General features: G+C 37.5%; 1 protein-coding gene across 3 annotated transcripts in view; it reads left to right on the top strand.

Annotated features, from left to right (window-relative positions):
• UGP2 (UDP-glucose pyrophosphorylase 2) overlaps positions 1-17,250 on the top strand; it is a 51,973-nt gene that overhangs the window by 12,451 nt on the left and 22,272 nt on the right. For all 3 annotated transcript variants that reach the window (XM_009237247.4, NM_001133003.1, XM_009237248.4), the window contains 2 exon segments: positions 2,425-2,552; positions 3,966-4,073. In XM_009237247.4, the coding sequence (XP_009235522.1) occupies positions 2,425-2,552; positions 3,966-4,073 (236 nt within the window).

The following is a 17,250-nucleotide window of genomic DNA, read 5'->3' as shown; positions in this document are numbered from 1 at the left end:
TTCTATCTGAAATTGACTTAAAGTGTCTAGTAAGTCCAGTTTTATGTGGTGGGGAATTATCTTGTCTGTTGATTGAACATAAGAAGAGGTTCTGATATAAATACTTTTGGAGGAGAGTATGGTATTTAGGGATTTTGCGTCAAGGTTAAAGAGAGCCAGGCCAGGAAAAAAACATTAGCAAGGTATTTCTGCCTCACTATGGTGGAATGGGACTAAAAAAACATGGCTTTGCTTCTGGCCTCCAACATGGCCTGCTCTGTGACCTTGGATAAGTCATTTAACTATTTTCAACCTGTTTCCTCGTCTGTAAAATGATGAAAGTAGGTTAAATGCTCCCTCCCATCTATAGAAATGTTTGACTAAGGTAATGAAATGTTTGACTCCCAATCCACTCTATGTCTAAAGTCGTGGGGAATCGATTTTATATTGCTAGGAAATAGGGACAAAACACTTCATGAGGTTAGAAATCTTGCGTTATTCGGAGGATTTTAGTTGACCTTCCTTTAGAAACACAACTGTCCTTGTCAGAAGTGTAACCTGAGAATGTTAAATCCAAGAAAGCTTCTAACATCTGTACTACTTTTCTTACAGAAATTTGAGACCTTTCTTAAAAAATTCAGGATGGATGAGGAAGTCACCACTAAGGGAAATAGTTCCCCGCTCTGTGCCTCCTGGTCTGTGCCCAGATGCTTAAGATAGCTACTCTTCTTGTCTAAGCACTCTTCCTTATTCTTTATTCTTGAATATTTTTTATTCGTTACAAGCCCTTCCTGATTCTTTAATCACTAAAAACAGAGCTTTTAGAGGGGTAGAAGAGGTGACCGGCTTGTTGTAATGTTCTTTTCTTTAGGCCGATTATATTTATAAAGAGGGTGGAAGAAAACAAATTATTCTTCATATGCATTGGTGCTCTATCAAACAAAAGAAAGAAACAAAGGTTAGAGACATTTCTTGAGTTTGAACCTGTGTCTGGGATTTTTTCAAGTCTGCCTCTGAAACTTAGACCTGTGTTGACAGAGAGCACATGCAATATTAAATGTGAGTCTTTCAGCCAGCCTTTCTTAGCTTGGGTTGATAGGATAGTGACTTGGGTTCTGTGTGTTTCGACCTTAAATCATGTAAATTAATAAGTTATTGTTCTGCAGAGGGAGCTTCTAAAATGTTTTGTTTTGTTTTCAAATGGTTCTCATTTAGACAAATCTCAAACAGCTACTTTAGTTACTTCTAAACTTTGTAGTTACATTTAGTTTTATCTCATATGTTGGCTTTAATTCTATCTGTATAAATGTCTTCTCCTGTTCAAATATAACTGAAAGAATTTATAGTAGGTGGAGTATATAAGGAGAAAGAGTTTTTAGCCTTATTGAAATGTGATTCTGCTAAATTAACAGGCATTTGTAAAAATAGCTAGTTATCAAACTATTTGAATGGAAACTTTACAAATACATTTTTAAAATAAGATTGAATCAAGTACTAAGGATAGAAGGAGAAGGGTGGACAAATAATCTAGTTGTCCCTATTTTATGAGAAGTAAATAAGATGATTACTTTCTAGATAAAGTGTAAAACAGCCTGTGTTGGTATTTTTCTCCCAAGGTGTTTGGGTCTGGGGTGTTTCTTTTTCTGTTTTTTTTTTCTCTCTTTTTTTTTTTCTCTTTTCTTTTTTCTCTTTTCTTTTTGAGACAGGATCTGCCTCTGTCACCCAGGCTGGAGTGCAGTGGCGCGATCTCGCCTCACTGCAGCCTCTGCCTCCTCGGCTCAAGGTATCCTCCTGCTTCAGCCTTCCAAGTAGCTGGGAATACAGACAAGCGCCACCACACCTGGCTAATTTTTGTATTTTTTGTAGAGATGAGGTTTTGCCATGTTGCCCAGCCTGGTCTCAAACTCCTGGGCTCCAGGGTCTACCCGCCTCGGCCTCCCGCAGTGTTGGGATTATAGGCATGAGCTGCCATTGCCCAGCCTTTTTCTGTAGTTTTCTATTTTTGTTGTTTGTATTTATCTAAGAGGGATTTCTGTCACCTTTAGTGAGATCCATCTGTCACAGAAGTGCCCGGCTATGCCAAAAGCATTAAAAGTCTAGTCTGACACACGTAAGCAGTGCAAAGTCTTGGCTGAAATTGGAAACCAGAAGATGGCAGGCAGCCCTATGCCCTTCTCCTTTTAAAATGAAAACGTTGATACAGGGAAGTAGAGGCAGCTTGGAATTGCCAATACCTCTCAAGGGGTTCTTGTTTAGTGGAGAATATGAAACTGGAGTGAAATGAGTCCTAACTAGTTGACACCACTAAATTACTGCCACAGGATAAAGGGACCTTGGGATTGAGCCCTTTTCGTTTGCTGAATACCAGAAATCAGTTATAGCTTACCAGCTGTTTGAATGGCTTCCTGGAGTTTTCAGTTGGTGGTTTTATATTTTTGTTTTAAGATCTTAGCAAAGCAATGTCTCAAGATGGCGCTTCTCAGTTCCAAGAAGTCATTCGGCAAGAGCTAGAATTATCTGTGAAGAAGGAACTAGAAAAAATACTCACCACAGCATCATCACATGAGTTTGAGGTAAGGAGGTCTCTACAGTGGGGTTTGTTTTTTTTTTTTCCCCCCGCTTCATCTGTCTTCATGCTGAGTTGCTGCCGGTGATGATGATCATCATCACCTCAAATCAGCACAAGATGTACGATAACATCAAAAACAAAAAAATTAGAATTGCTTAACAATTAAGGGCTTTTAACATTTGCTGTTTGTAAATCCATCATCTTTTTTTCATTTAAGCCTAGGAAGTTTTCAAAGTCATTAAAATAATCAGAACCAAATTATACTTTGTTCTGTGTTTTGATGTCATTGGGTGGAGAAATGCATACCTGTGTTCAGTTGTAATTGAGAGAAGTTAGCTTCATATGTCCTGCATGCCTTTTCCAGAGAGTCACTTCTGATAGAACCATGCTACTTTGACAATTGTCATAGAAGTTTTCCAGAACTGGGAGGCATTTACTTTTTTACTTATAAATCAATAGGTTAGTATTTTCATATTTATATTTCAATTTATACGTAATGTTTTGAAGCTAGCTGTGTTTTATTTCTTTTTGTTCTTTTAGTGAAGATTAATTTTCATTGAGAAGTAGAGAAAGATATCAGTAAGTAAGTGTAGTGGGCAGGCGTAGTGGCTCTTACCTGTAATCCCAGCACTTTGGGAGACCAAGGCAGGAGGATTGCTTGAGCTCAGGAGTTTGAGACTGGCCTGGGCAACATGGCGAAACCCTGTCTCTACCAAAAAATACAAAAATTAGCCAGGCATGGTGGTATGTGCCTGTGGTCCCAGCTACTGGGGAGGCTGAGGTGGGAGGGTAGTTTAAGCCTGGGAGGTGAAGGTTGCAGTGAGCAGAGATTGCGCCACTACACTCTAGCCTGGACAACAGAGCAAGACTCTGTCTCAAAAAAAAAAAAAAAAAAAAAAAAAAGTACAGAGCCAGTTGGAATTCCCATTAAACAAATGGTGTTTGTTTGTTTGTTTTTGTTTTTTTTTTTGAGACAGGTCTCACTCTGTCACCCAGGCTGGAGTGCAGTGTTGTAATCTCTGCTCACTGCAGCCTCAACTTCCTGGGTTCAAGTGATCCTCCCACCTCAGCCCCTGAGTAGATGAGACTAAAGGCACACACCACCACATCTGGCTGATTTTTGTATTTTTTTTTATAGACACCGGGTTTTGCCATATTGCTGAGGCTGGTCTCAAACTCCTGAGCTCAAACGATCAGCTGGCCTGAGCCTCCCAAAGTGCTGGGATTACAGGCGTGCACCAACTATGTGCAGCCTGTATTAGCTTTTAGGATGTGAAAAAGTTTTGCTCCCTCCATGTCCTAATGGTATAAGAATTTCATTTAACGATATTTTAAATGTGTGACTTGTATCTGTCTTTATGTTTTTATTAAATATTAAGCATTCTGCTGGTTGTAACAGTGACTTCTATTTTCACAGCACACCAAAAAAGACCTGGATGGATTTCGGAAGCTATTTCATAGATTTTTGCAAGAAAAGGGGCCTTCTGTGGATTGGGGAAAAATCCAGAGACCCCCTGAAGATTCAGTAAGTTTTAGATAAAATGTAGGAAAATGTAGGGTAATCTTGGACATTGGTTTAACTTAGGAGGGTTGGGTAGTGTAGGGGACCTGTAACAATCAAGTGAGACAAGACAGGACTTGCTTTGAATTCTCTGACCCCTCATCCTGAAACTATGAAGACAGCCTTCAGCTCCTTTCCCTTCTTTTAGACCTCTCAGAGTCTTGCTGAGGTCCTCTAACAGTCTGATCTCCCTGTGGCAGTACCCAGTATCCCTGGATATGAAATGACTATTTTGCAAAGTACTGAATATACCATAAGAGCTTCGTTTACTTTGTTTCTTCCTTCTCTCTCCCAAAACATTTGATTTCTCATTGCCCGTAGGGTCATGGATGCTTAGCCAGACCTTAAAGCTCTCTTCTTGTATTTTATTGGAATACAGCTTCACTCATTAATTTATATACTATTTATCATAGCTTAAGCTAATGAATCTGTCTTGTTTTTTCCTAATGAGAAAATCATATATGTAGTTCCTAGTTAGAGGTACGTTTATTTGCATATGTCTTTCAGTTCTTAAAGTTTTAAAAATTATACATAACATTTTCACTATAAAAAATAAGCTAAAAAATAAAAATCTCACAAAATGTTCTCTCTGAGGAGCCTCTTATTTTTGATGTTAAAGCTAAAATTCCTCTTGGCTGTAATGCTTAACAGTTACAATATGCATTTTTTTTTAGGGTCTGCTATTTTGGTCTTTAATTTCCTTGGCCCTAGTGAATGAATTGTGATTTATTTTTCTACTTTTAAGTAGTAGATTTAATAGTATTTTCTTCCAAGAAAGAGTTAGAATTCTTCTGGATAGGTATGTTGTTTAAGAAAATAAGTAGGTATAAATTCAGTCAGATTCTTAAAAATGTTTGGGAACAGCCTAAAATTATAATAAATTTAGGCACTATTTATTCCCCCCCCCCCGAAACACTTAATAACTTTTGCTTAGGAATTACCCTAATTTAAGTAACCTCACTTATATAATTTATGATGGACCTGGGTATAGAAGTATAGTTTCTTTTTTCTTTTTTTTTTTTTTAAGACAGTCTCACTCTGTCACCCAAGCTGGAGTACAATGGCATTATCAAGGCTCATTGCAGCCTCTATTTCCCTGGGCTCGTGTCCTCCCACCTCAACCTCCTGGGTAGCTGGGACCACAGGCGTTTACCAACATGTCTGGCTAATTTTTGTATTTTTTTTGTAGAGATGGGGTTTCACCATGTTGCCCAGGCTGGTCTCAAACGTCTGAGCTCAAGCAGTCTGCCTGCCTTGGCCTCCCAAAATGCTGGGATTACAGACATGAACCACTGTTTCTGACAGTGGTTTTGGTCTTAATTCTTGCTTGCAGACCTGGGAATTTTTTGTTTTCTACTATACAAACTTAACTTTTCAGAGACAGAGCCTACTTGAAGGAAGGCACACAGATTTATTATGTTTAATATATTTTAAGGTTCAAGAATTAGTTTAGTTTTTTTCAGTGGAGAAATCTATCTTTTGTACTTTGAGAGATAATATATAGTAGGGATTCTTGAAGTAGGGGTCAGAAGGTGGAGAAGGAAGGAGAAGAGGAATCATGGGATTTTTTCGGTTCAGTACTACCCTACCCCATTCCCAAGAAAGTTCTGATAAATTCTTTCAGGAGGCTACGCCCATGTAGTGAGCCATAGTTACTGATAGTAATACAGAATTGATATAGGACAAAAGAACAGAAATATAAAATAAATTCTAGAGGTAATGTGATTTTATGCAGTCTTTTTCTGTTTATAAAAGTGTAAGTCTTCATTAAAAGTGTCTTTATTTTGAAGCCTAAGTTTTAAGCTTCTTCAAAAAATGTATTTGCAATCCCATATGCCCTTAATCTTGAAAATTTTGGAATGCAGAGGCAAAAAATAAGTTTGCTCTTTAACTATGTCGTGAGTTTCTTGAGGGCACAAATGTGTTTTATATACGGTATGCGTGTTACCAGCTTTTGCAGATAGTTCTGAGAATACAAATCATGAGCTAATGTTTGTTCACCTTGGTTCTTTTGGATGCCTCCTTCTAGCCTCCTAGTCCCACTCTTCTCTTTCCCATAGGTTTCCTTTCTCAGGTCTTAGAGATTGTATAGGGATCAATTTTCCTTTCAAAATGTAATTTTTAAAAGTGAACGTAGGTCTTTTTTAAAAAAAATGCAAATAATATTTTATATTCCTAAGTAAAAAGAAATTACTGTGGAAGAACAGCCATTTAGAGTAACATTTCTCATGTCAGCCTTATATCAAAGGTGTGACATAAACATTGTCATACCAGTGGATCTATATTTTTGTGTATGGGTTGACAATTAGCAGAGTCAGCCACCTGGTTTGTAAGTAAACTTTTATTGGAACACATCCACACATTCATTTACGTATTGTCTATAACTGCTGTTTTGCAACAATGGCAGAGTTGAATAGTTGAAGTGGAGATAGTATGGCTTGTAACAAAACCTAAAATACTTATTATCTAGCCCATTTACTGACCCCATTTTAGTGTATGTATTTTCAGAACATCTTTAGTAGCTTTCTTTATTTCTTTGGCCCTCAGAAAACTGACCTCTTATGCCTTTGTCATTTCAGATGATCACTTTTAATTTTTATCTTTATTTTTTATTTTCTCTTAGAGATGAGGTCTTGTTCTGTCACTCAGGCTGGAGTGTAGTGGCACAGTCATAGCTCACTACAGCCTCGAACTCCTGGGCTCAAGGGATCCTCCTGCCTCAGCCTCCTGAGTAAACAGGACTACAGGCATTGTGCCACCAGGCCTGGCTAATTTTTTTTTTTTTTTTGTAGAGACATGGTCTCCCTATGTTGTCTAGGCTGGTCTTAAACTCCTGGCCTCAAGTGATCCTCCTGCCTTAACCACTTTTTAGATAAAAATAGGTTTTCATAAATACTAGATTGAAGGACATACTTTATAGATAGGCATTGAAATTTTATATTGTGAGGTTTTACTCATTCTTACCTTTTGTGTTGAATGTTTTGTTTTAGCTCTCAGTGAGTACATAGATGTTTTGTGAGAAGTCTTTTGAGTTCATGTTTTATTGAATTATGGCTAATAAGAACCCAGTTTATAGAGTTATGGATAATGCTCTGCTCCTTCTTTGTAAATGTTAACTAAATGTAATAATAAGATTATCTTGATATTTAACTACATAAGTAAAAAAATTTATATATATATATATATATATATGTTAATGTTTTAAATTAGAGCAAGGAAGGACAAGCCAGCATATGTAGCTTATTTGACCATTTCATTGTTTTCCAGAGAGGTTATGAGAGTGTCTTGGTCTTGGCCAAGCTTACACATTGGGCATGGAGAGGGATAGGGAACAGATCAGAGTTACGAGAAAGTACGGGGCCTGTTCAAGAAGGTATTGGAGCTGACAGGTTCTCTCTCTTGAGCGCTAATTTAAAACCTGTTAGTCACATGGCTGGCACTGACCCCTGGTGATGATGTATTTTCATTTCTATACAAAATATTCTCTAAAGAAGGCTTTTTTACCAGCGCGGGCAACATAGACCTCGCTTCTACAAATTTTTTTTTTTTAGTTAGCTGTGCCTGGTGGCATTTGCCTGTAGTCCCAGCTACTTGGAAGGCTGAGGTAGGAAGATCACTTGAGCCCAGGAGTTTGAGGCTACAGTTAGCTATGATATCGCCACTGCACTCCAGCCTGGGCAACAGAGTGAGAGCCTGTCTCAAAAAAAAAAAATGACTTTTTCATTTCAATATTTAATAGGATCAAAAGAGTGAAGGTATATTTGTGAACGGGGAGGAGTTATGTAGGATCATAGGGTAGAGAATTGGCATGAAGAGAATAGCATGTGGTATTTAGCTCCAATGGATTTTTTGTTTTGTTCCATAAAATTGCTGAGAGTTTTTCTTAGTCTATCAATACAAAAAACATTAAAAGCTATTGTTTGTTTATAAGGAAGTCTGAGGAAGTTACAGTTTATGTGTGCAGAGTACGGATACATAGCATTTTTTTTTCTGAAGGTGAACCGTAGTACACTGTGCATTTAAAGTTTGCACATTAAAAAAAAAAATCTTGAGGCAATCTGGCCAAGCATCTGATATAGTATGCCATATAGGATGATTTGCTTTGAGCATGTGAAAATTTCCCAGCTGCAACTAGCCAATGGTAAAGCCATTAGAGACTTGTTCTGTGTGTATGTGGAGATAACACACACAAATGAGATCCTAAAAAGTATTCCACAAAAAGGAATTAGTGGCATTTAAAGAAATGGCTCTGAGGACATGGCTGAATACCAAAAAGTCTCATCATTTCTTTGACATAAAGTTTTAAAACAGTAATATATAGAAATACTGATACTAAGCAAACATACTAATACTAATTTAGCAAATATTGCCAAAGCTTCAACTTTTGATTTCATGATGAATTGAACAGTTTTTAAATTTCCCTCGGGATTAGCTTCCTTCACATTCCTTTGTGTACAGGACTTTCAGAAATGGGGACCTGATAAAGGAACTGACAACAAGCCCATGATTATTAATTCCATTCTGGTTACATGTCTATAATTTCACTTTAGAAATAGCAATAGCAAATACATGGAACTTTAATGGCAGTTACATATTTGATTTGATAGACTCCAGGTATTATTGTTGGACCAGGATCTCTAACTACTGCCTTTGTGTCCAAAGTAGAGGACAGTCCAGTCCCACAGAATTGAATTCATTAGGAAAATCAGAGTGTGGGTTCAGGTGGTAATACTACCATTTGAACATTGCCAGTCCCTCCAATTCCAATTTCCAACCCACAGAGAGTCTTTTTAGAACTCAGCTAATGTGTCACAGGGCTAATGATAACTAATAAAGGTAAGTTTGGTATTCTACTCCCTAAGTGTATCATATGTTTTATAATGGAATGAAAATGCATATATACATTTTTGGAGAAAGTGACTACCTCTATTGCCCGAGCTGTAGTGCAGCAGTGGCATGATTATACTCACTGTGGCCTCGAACTCCTGGGCTCAAGCAGCCCTCCTGCTGCAGCCTCCTGAGTAGCTGGAACTACAGGCTTGTGTCGCTATGGCCGGCTAACTATAAAAAACTTTTTTTTTTTTTTTGTAGAAAACTGGGTCTTGCTGTGTTGTCCAGGCTGGTCTCAAACTCCTGGCCTCCCTAAAGTGCTGAGAGTACAGGCATGAGCCACCTTGCCAGGCCCCATTATCTTTATTTAATATAAATACTGGGGGAATCTTTATATAAAATGGGATGGGCGGCCCATGTCTGCTTCTTATCTTTTCTTCCCTGACATCTCTTACTTGGGGGATCTCCTACTAATTCATTTTCTTTGTTCTAGATGAGACTTAAACAGCTGACACTTCACTTGTCACATTGTATGCTAAGATGAGACTAGAATGTTTACGCCAGACATCTCAATTTGGGAGGTCTTTGTAGGAATTGCAGTCCCTTCATAGAGTTTTAAAAATGATATGTGAAACCATGTGTAAATGTACATTTTTTAGAGTAGATTACCTGACTTTGATTAGATTTTCAAAGGTGGGGGTTCATGACCTGTAAAGATGATAAGAAGTACTGTCCTAGAATCTCATTCAAGACACATTTATGGGATACCTTCTAGTTGGATGCCGGTGCTAGAAAAATAAGTCTTGGTCTCTTTTCAGAATTTTGGCCCCATGTTTGTGGAGGAAATGGGTCCAGAAACAGCTAACTACAGAACAAACAATTAACAGTCCATAGGGTGCTGTGGAAGCATCTTACTGGCCTGAGGCTCAGGAAAGACTTTCTGGCATTAGGCTAGACTCCTGGGGTAACCTTGAGGCAAGATTTCTCTGAGGATAGAGGGATGATCAAAGAGAAGAAAGCTTTGAGAGTAGTAGGTGTCTAAAAATAATAAACTTAATAGCATGTAGCTGTTCTCTGGTGGTGGAGCATATGGTAGATGGGTCTGCTGCTCCGTATCTGGAGCCAGAAGCAAGCCCCTGAGAGCCAGATGCTGAGTCTCTTTGCCTGCCACTGCAGCCCTTCTTCCAGGCTGAGATCCTCCCTCTTGGTGGGTTGCACTGGGGAGATATCGGAAACTTCAATTTCCATTTGAGGGAGAGGAGATTGGAACAAAATTGTAAAACCTTGCTTCATTACATAACTCAAACAGTTGGTTTCGATTTTTCAACATTATAAAACATGAACCCAATTAGTTAAAAGATGCTTATTGTTTTTGTTTTTCATTGTGATAAACCTCATAAGGTTAATCAGAATTTTAGCTGTTAATAGCTTTGGGGTTTTTCTCCCCCGCTTAGTGCACATTTTTATGAGTTTTGGCAGATGCTCATAGTCATGTAACTGCCACCACAATCAATATACAGAACTTTTCCATCATCTCCAACTGTTTTCTTGTGCCCCTTTGAAATGGACTTCTTTATAGATTTTCCCTTAAACACGCAAGCTAAGCAGATCTTGCCTTTTTCTTCATTTGTACATCCAAAAAAGAGGTCAGCCTTGCCTCCTCTCTGTTTTATGTCATCTTGCCTTTCGTATAACTTGCCCATACCAGCCCTTTAGCCTTTTATAGAACTTTGTTTTTATAACCTCTGGCCTTTTCCCCATTCCCACCTTCATTTCTCTGGAGCTGTTCCAACTATGTGAATTACATAATTAAACTACCAGTTTAGGCTGATGCCTGTAATCCTAGCACTTCGCGAGGCCAAGGCAGGTGGATCAACTAAGGTCAGGAGTTTGAGACCACCCTGGCCAACATGGCGAAACCCCGTCTCTACTAAAAATACAAAAATTAGCTGGGTGTGGTGGCAGGTGCCTATAATCCCAGCTACTTAGGAGGCTGAGGCAGGAGAATCACTTGAACCTGGGGGGCCGGAGGTTGCAGTGAGCCGAGATTGCGTCACTTTACTCCAGCCTGGGTGAAAGAGCGAAACTCTGCCTCAAAAAAAAAACAACTATCATTGTATTTTACACTGCTGTAATCACAGGCTATTCAGTACCTCAGAGTTTAAGGCTAGCATATAGCATAAGCAGGATGATGTAAGAGGCTGCGGTTTTGTTTTTTTTTTTTTTTACGCACTTAGGATTATAAATTATTCTGAAACTTCTTTTGCCCACAGGTAGGCTAACAAGAAGGGAGATACAAGATGATTTTAGTAAAGAGTCCTTTACTAAGGACTTTACTGGAACAGATTGTGACGTAAGGAGGTTGGTATTTGGAACTCCATTTCTGTTAGCATCCCTTTCCAGCTCCCTGAGTCATCTACCTTTGTCCTTTCTAATAATACTAAAGTGGAGTGTTCTTTTAAAACTATCTTCTTAGCTGCTAAGGATATGGGTCAGATGTTCCACAAGGTTGACTAATTTTATGACTTCAGCTGACTTCTACAAAAAAGTGATGAATATACATACCTGTTTGTAGTGTTTGAATTTTTTTAAACCATCTGTGTATCACCTTTACCTTTTACACTTAAAAAATACTCAGAAGTCTTTGAACTTCGTAAAATTTCTGTAAAAATTCTAGATACAGTAAGGTTTAGGGAGCAGTTGGTACCTTCTCTTCATAGGTACCAACTACTTTGTAGGACCATTTGCCATCTGTAACCACAGCATTTTACTTATTTCTTGTTTTTTTCATCTGGGTTTTCTGGCAATTCTTTTATTGTCATCTCTTCTCTAGTTTTCCAGGTTTAAAATGCACAGTTGGGAGCATTATAATTTTACATCTCTTTAGCATTTTGGAAATTGCTACAATTTTTAATGAAAGGGCAGTAGTTACAGGAGTTTGAGAGGCAAATATATCAAGAGGAAGAAATAAATGCTGTAAGTAGGTTAATGCATGAGCATTGAATAAGTGAGAAGCAACTAACAATATGTGTTTTAAAATCAACTTTTAATTTTAGAATAGTTTGATTTACAAAAAAGTTGCAAAGATACACTATTAGAAACATTATAAAGCTATCCAAGCTAATTTGTTATCGTATCTCATTTTTAAAATTCCCACTGAGTCAAAGGAAGGACAAAGTAATAACTAAGAGTACTGATGGAATTTTTCTTTCAAGGTCAAAAGTGAAAATATATAAAAGATAGCTGAGAAGAAACTTGGATGTGCCAGGAGAATACCTATGACTAGACTAAATATGGAAAGAAGTAGAAGTAGGCCATTAAATACAGATTTCTATTTATAGATGGGCTTGTTTAAGACAGGTGTCTTCATTGTACCTAGTCCTAATGCCAACAGCAGATTGGAAAATATTCTCTTATTTCAAAAGAACAAGAAACACCATTTCAAAGGGTTTTTTGGTTTTTAATGAAGCAAAGCTTTAAGCATTTTTCCTTTTTTAAACCTTTGTAAAGAGCTGTGTATGCAAAGCTCTATATTCTGTAGTTAATGATTATTGCCAGTGTTTGGGTACTCACATGTCAGGCTTTGTGCTGAATCCTTTATGTTTGTGATTTCATTTAATATTCATAACAGACCTGGAAGATAGGTACTATTATGTCATTTTACAAAAGAGGAAACTGAAGTTCAGAGTAAGTCACCTAAGAGAAGGGGCCCTGATGAACCAGATAGATAGTCAGGCCCTAAGACCTGGTTCTTTGGTATCCTGTAGTAACAATAAGGAGTACATCCCTATCTTTATCTCTAGTGCACAGAATGCGGCATACTTTATGTGCTTATCAACAACAGTAGTAATAACAATAGCAACAAACATTTATTCAGCACTAATAGGCATTCTTCTCAACTCTTCTACATGTGTTTTCTTACATGATACTCAGATAACTCTAGGAGCTCACTATTATCCTTTTTTCATAATGCAAGACACAGTGGGGGCTGAGAGGGATTGAGTTATCCACACAAGTTTCCTTAGCTAATAAGGCAGAATTTAGGCCCAGGTCTACCTGAGCCCGCATTCCTAATCACTATGATGTATTGTAGAACACCCACCAGTTGCCACCAATTGTTTGAAAGAAACTTGAAAGTCTTTAAAGTATGGCCTTTCCATCAGTTCTCCATCTTTCCTTGAGTAGAGTAGAGCAGGCTCCATTCCTTCCTTTAGAGCCTAAAATACCCTCACTTCTCTTTGAAATTCTTCCCACGATACATTTAACAAATATTTATTGAATAGCTACTGTGGTGTGATAGGCATTGGGCACTGAGATACAAGTGAACAAGACAGTCAGGGGCCTAATACTAATAGAGCTCTATTCTAGTGGGAGAGATAAAACATAAATTCATAAATAAATAAAATAATTATAGAAAACTAATTTCCCATCACTGCTCTTCTGGCCCAGGCTTACCCCCAACAGTCACATCTCCCTGTCTGAAGTCCTTTTTTCTGGTTTATCTGTAGTCACTATGTGAGACTATGTGAGGCTATCGAAGTCTCCTTTATTCATTATGTTTATTCTACAGACCTATCAAATACCCACTATTTTATTTTAATTATTGGGAATGCAAAAATAAAGACAGTCACTCCCCTTAAAGAACTTAAAATTTGGACCATACAATGTTTCCCAAATTTTCCCATAGAAAATGAGTAGGGTAAATGTAAGAGGCCGTTTAGTTGGGAAGGAGGCTGTGGCTGCCTCCAGCCCTGCCCAGCTGCCTAGAGGGCTGAAGGAATCAATAACACAGGCATGCAATAGCAAGCCAGTTCTGAACTTTTGGTTTAGTGGGGAGATGTTTGCACAAAAATATGTTTATTGTGCAACTGGGTAATACCTATGAATGTGGTTCAGGAGATATTTCACTAACAGGCTTCTACCTAGAGAGAATAACTGGTGTTCTCCATTCTCAGAATGCTTGGGTCTACTTTTTTTTTTTTTAAAGAGACAGGATCTCACTCCGTTGCCCAGGCTGAAGTGCAGTGGTGTGACCATAGCTCATTGTCCCTGAGCTTGTGAACTCAACGGATCCTCCTGCCTCAGCCTCTTGAGTAGCGGGGACTACAGGCACGTGTCAGCATGCCCACCTAATTTTCAAATTTTTTGTAAAGACAAGGTCTCGCTATGTTACCCAGGCTGGTAACTCCTGGGCTCAAGCGATTCTCCTACCTAGGTCTCCCAAAGTGCTGGGATTGTAGGTGTGAGTGACCTCACCTGGCCTTGGGTCTACTTTTTATTATGCATATGTTCTCCCACCAAAGTGAGTGGCTTGCTTACGGAAGTCAATTGTACTTGTTCTCAAATGTGTTCATGCTAGTTATCTTGGTTATAATGACATAACATAATTAAATTTTATATAAACTAGTGAAATGGGTTTAAAAAAAGCGCTTTCTATGAAAACTGAGTTGAATGCTTTGGGAAACTTGGATAAAGATGAATAGCAAAAAAAAAAAAATGTTGAATAGGTGTGACAACTAAGAAAGACTGAGAAAATTGCATAAATCTAGAATGATTTTTCTGCATGCAGATTGTTTCACAAATGTCTAAGCTCTTGGTCCACTTGGAAGAAACTGAAACTGAAAATCACAGAATGTATATTATTGATGTGGTTTATATAAGAAAGATGACACACAGCTCTGGGTCAACAGATTCGTGCTATAAATAAGGAAAAGACCTTGGTGAATGAATGTAGACTTATTTGTAAAAAGTTAAAATAGTTAATGTGTCTAAAACTTTTTTATGATTCTATGCTTGCGGTTATTTTTAAAATTAACTGACTACTTGTTCAGATGTTTTAAATAATTAAATAAGTGGGTTTCTGGTATATGTGCTCAGTGTAGCAGGAGAAGGAGCAGCTGGTGAGTTGATGAAGTCCTAATCAAGTTAAAGATAAGAAGTAATGTTAGAACTGAGACTTGAAGTATGAATAAGAGTTTGCCCAAAAAATCAGGGGTAGATACTCCAGGTTTAAGAGAATGTGGTATGCAAAGGCCCACAGGCATGAGAGAACAGAAGGTGCTCTAAGAACTATAATTTTTATAGTACTCCTGGAGAATAAGAATGCAAATAGGTGGGAAATGAGGGTAGGCAAGGTAGTGGCGGCCATGCCGCAAGCTCATTGTCAATTGGGGGATCATTTTGGCTGAAATAAGATTCCGGAAAGCACAGGATGGATGGTCCTGTGCCTTATAGCAGTCTAGGCGGATGTATTTTTTAGGAAGCAAGTAGGGAGTAGCTGTGCTTTAAATTCCTCAATCTGAAACCCCAAATTACATAAGAAATACAGATTTCTCGTGGTTCTTGGTCACTGTTACTGAAATGGCTACTTTGAAATTTCCCTGTTTTTTAATTTTTTTATTTTTAACACCATTTCTCAGGGATAGCTGAGCTTGTAGTTTAATTTCTGTATATTTATGTTGTTTATTGTGTGAATTTTTATAGTTTTAAAATCCCTAATTTTATGATAGAGAGCTATAATATTCTTAACCAAGTGCATAGTCAACAGGTATCTGAGAAATTACTTCAAGCTCTATGTAAATCACTAAAAAATCCTACCATTACAAAGACCACCTACATATACATTTTGAATTCATTCTGACTTCAGTGTATTTAACACTTTTTTTTCCCAATTTGTTAGTAATGTCAGTGAGATAAAAAACAGGCTTAAGAGATTTGTCCTAGCCTCATGACTCCTTAGCCATGTAACATTGGGCAAGTTATTTAACTGCTTTAAGTCTTGGTTTCCTTACTCATAAAAGGTAGAAATAATAAAAGAACCTACTTTATAGGATTTTATTGAGGATTATTGACAATATTCATAAAAGCATTTACTATGTGCCAGGCATTTTGGCAAAGGCTTAACCATAGCAAAGGTTGCTGTCGTTACACATTCAACAAATATTTATGAAGTACCTCCTCTATATCAGGTATTATGTTGGGCACAGTAAAAACAATGGAATTAAGAGTCTAGATTGTGCTTTTTAAAATTCTATGACTTTCATATTTATTCTTTGCCTTTGGTTTTAAATATATTTTTATTTATTTGTTATCAGTGTACTTAATTTGATGTATGTTTCATTTGTGATTCATGAATAATTTAATACTTTGTTTTTATTTTTAGCAAAATATTCTATCAAGTAGAAGAACCATATTTACATTCTTATAATTTTCTTTATCAAATGTGTTGTTAGTCTGCAGTTTTCATTGTATTAAATAAACTCATCTATCCTAACAAATTTTTGTTACTGCAAAGATACACTTTAGCTAATTCTTTAACCTTCAGGATTGCAGGAGGCCTTTACTCTGTCAGGTCAATGAGAATAAACAACATTGTGAACATGCTTAGGTGACTATTTTGTTTAATGAGTTTTACTGAAGGATATCTAGATTCACATACTGAAAGCCCTAGGTTATATGTAGAATTACCTTTAACCAGCAACTCCAACCATGTTTATAGATTTTATGTCTACCAAACTCAAGATAAATGTAAGAGGTAGGCCTTGTTTTAGAGGACTGTTGTAGCTATTAAAATAATTAAGTACCCGTTTTCATATTGTATGGAGGTGGAGATGTTTAAAGAATTGGTGTGTGTTCATTATGTGGTGTTTAGTGGGCCAAGGAGGCTTTGCACAGTGTCCTTGGCATTAAGTTGTCAAAGTTTAGGCGAAATTTTAGGAAGGATGGTTGATGGCCATCATAGGATCTTTGATCATCTATCATTAAGCATGGCAAAACCTTGGAAATGAAATGTCTTTTCTTAATTTTTTGATGTGGAAAATAAGACAGTGGATTCAGTTAATCACTTGAAGGAAATATTGTAGTTAACGGTAGTGTGAGCATATCAGCGTCTTTTACTTCTGGGGATTCTCTTATAGTTGGGTAGGTTGGTTCTGATTTTTTGCTGTTATTAAAACCATGTAATGAATGTAAAACTTTGCATTTCTGAATTTTCTAAGAATAAATGTTCAGAAATGGTGTTTTCTTCAGAGGACATGCACTTTTTAAAGGTTTTGTTTTGTATTTCTGATTGCTTTCCAAAAAGAGTATATCAGGCTGGGTGCAGTGGCTCACACCTGTAATCCCAGCACTTTGGGAAGCTGAGGCAGGCAGATCACCTGAGGTCAGGAGTTTGAGACTAGCCAACATGGTAAAACCCCGTTTCTACTAAAAATACAAAAATTAGTCGGCCGTGGTGGCATGTACCTGTAATCCCAGCTACTTGGGAGACTGAGGCAGGAGAATCACTTGAACCTCGGAGGCAATGAGCTGA

Source organism: Pongo abelii, chromosome 12 (genome assembly GCF_028885655.2).
Source record: "Pongo abelii isolate AG06213 chromosome 12, NHGRI_mPonAbe1-v2.0_pri, whole genome shotgun sequence".
NCBI classification, from domain to species: Eukaryota; Metazoa; Chordata; class Mammalia; order Primates; family Hominidae; genus Pongo; species Pongo abelii.
The sequence above is the reverse complement of the archived record's forward strand: the minus strand, read 5'-3'. Positions and strand labels throughout refer to the sequence as shown.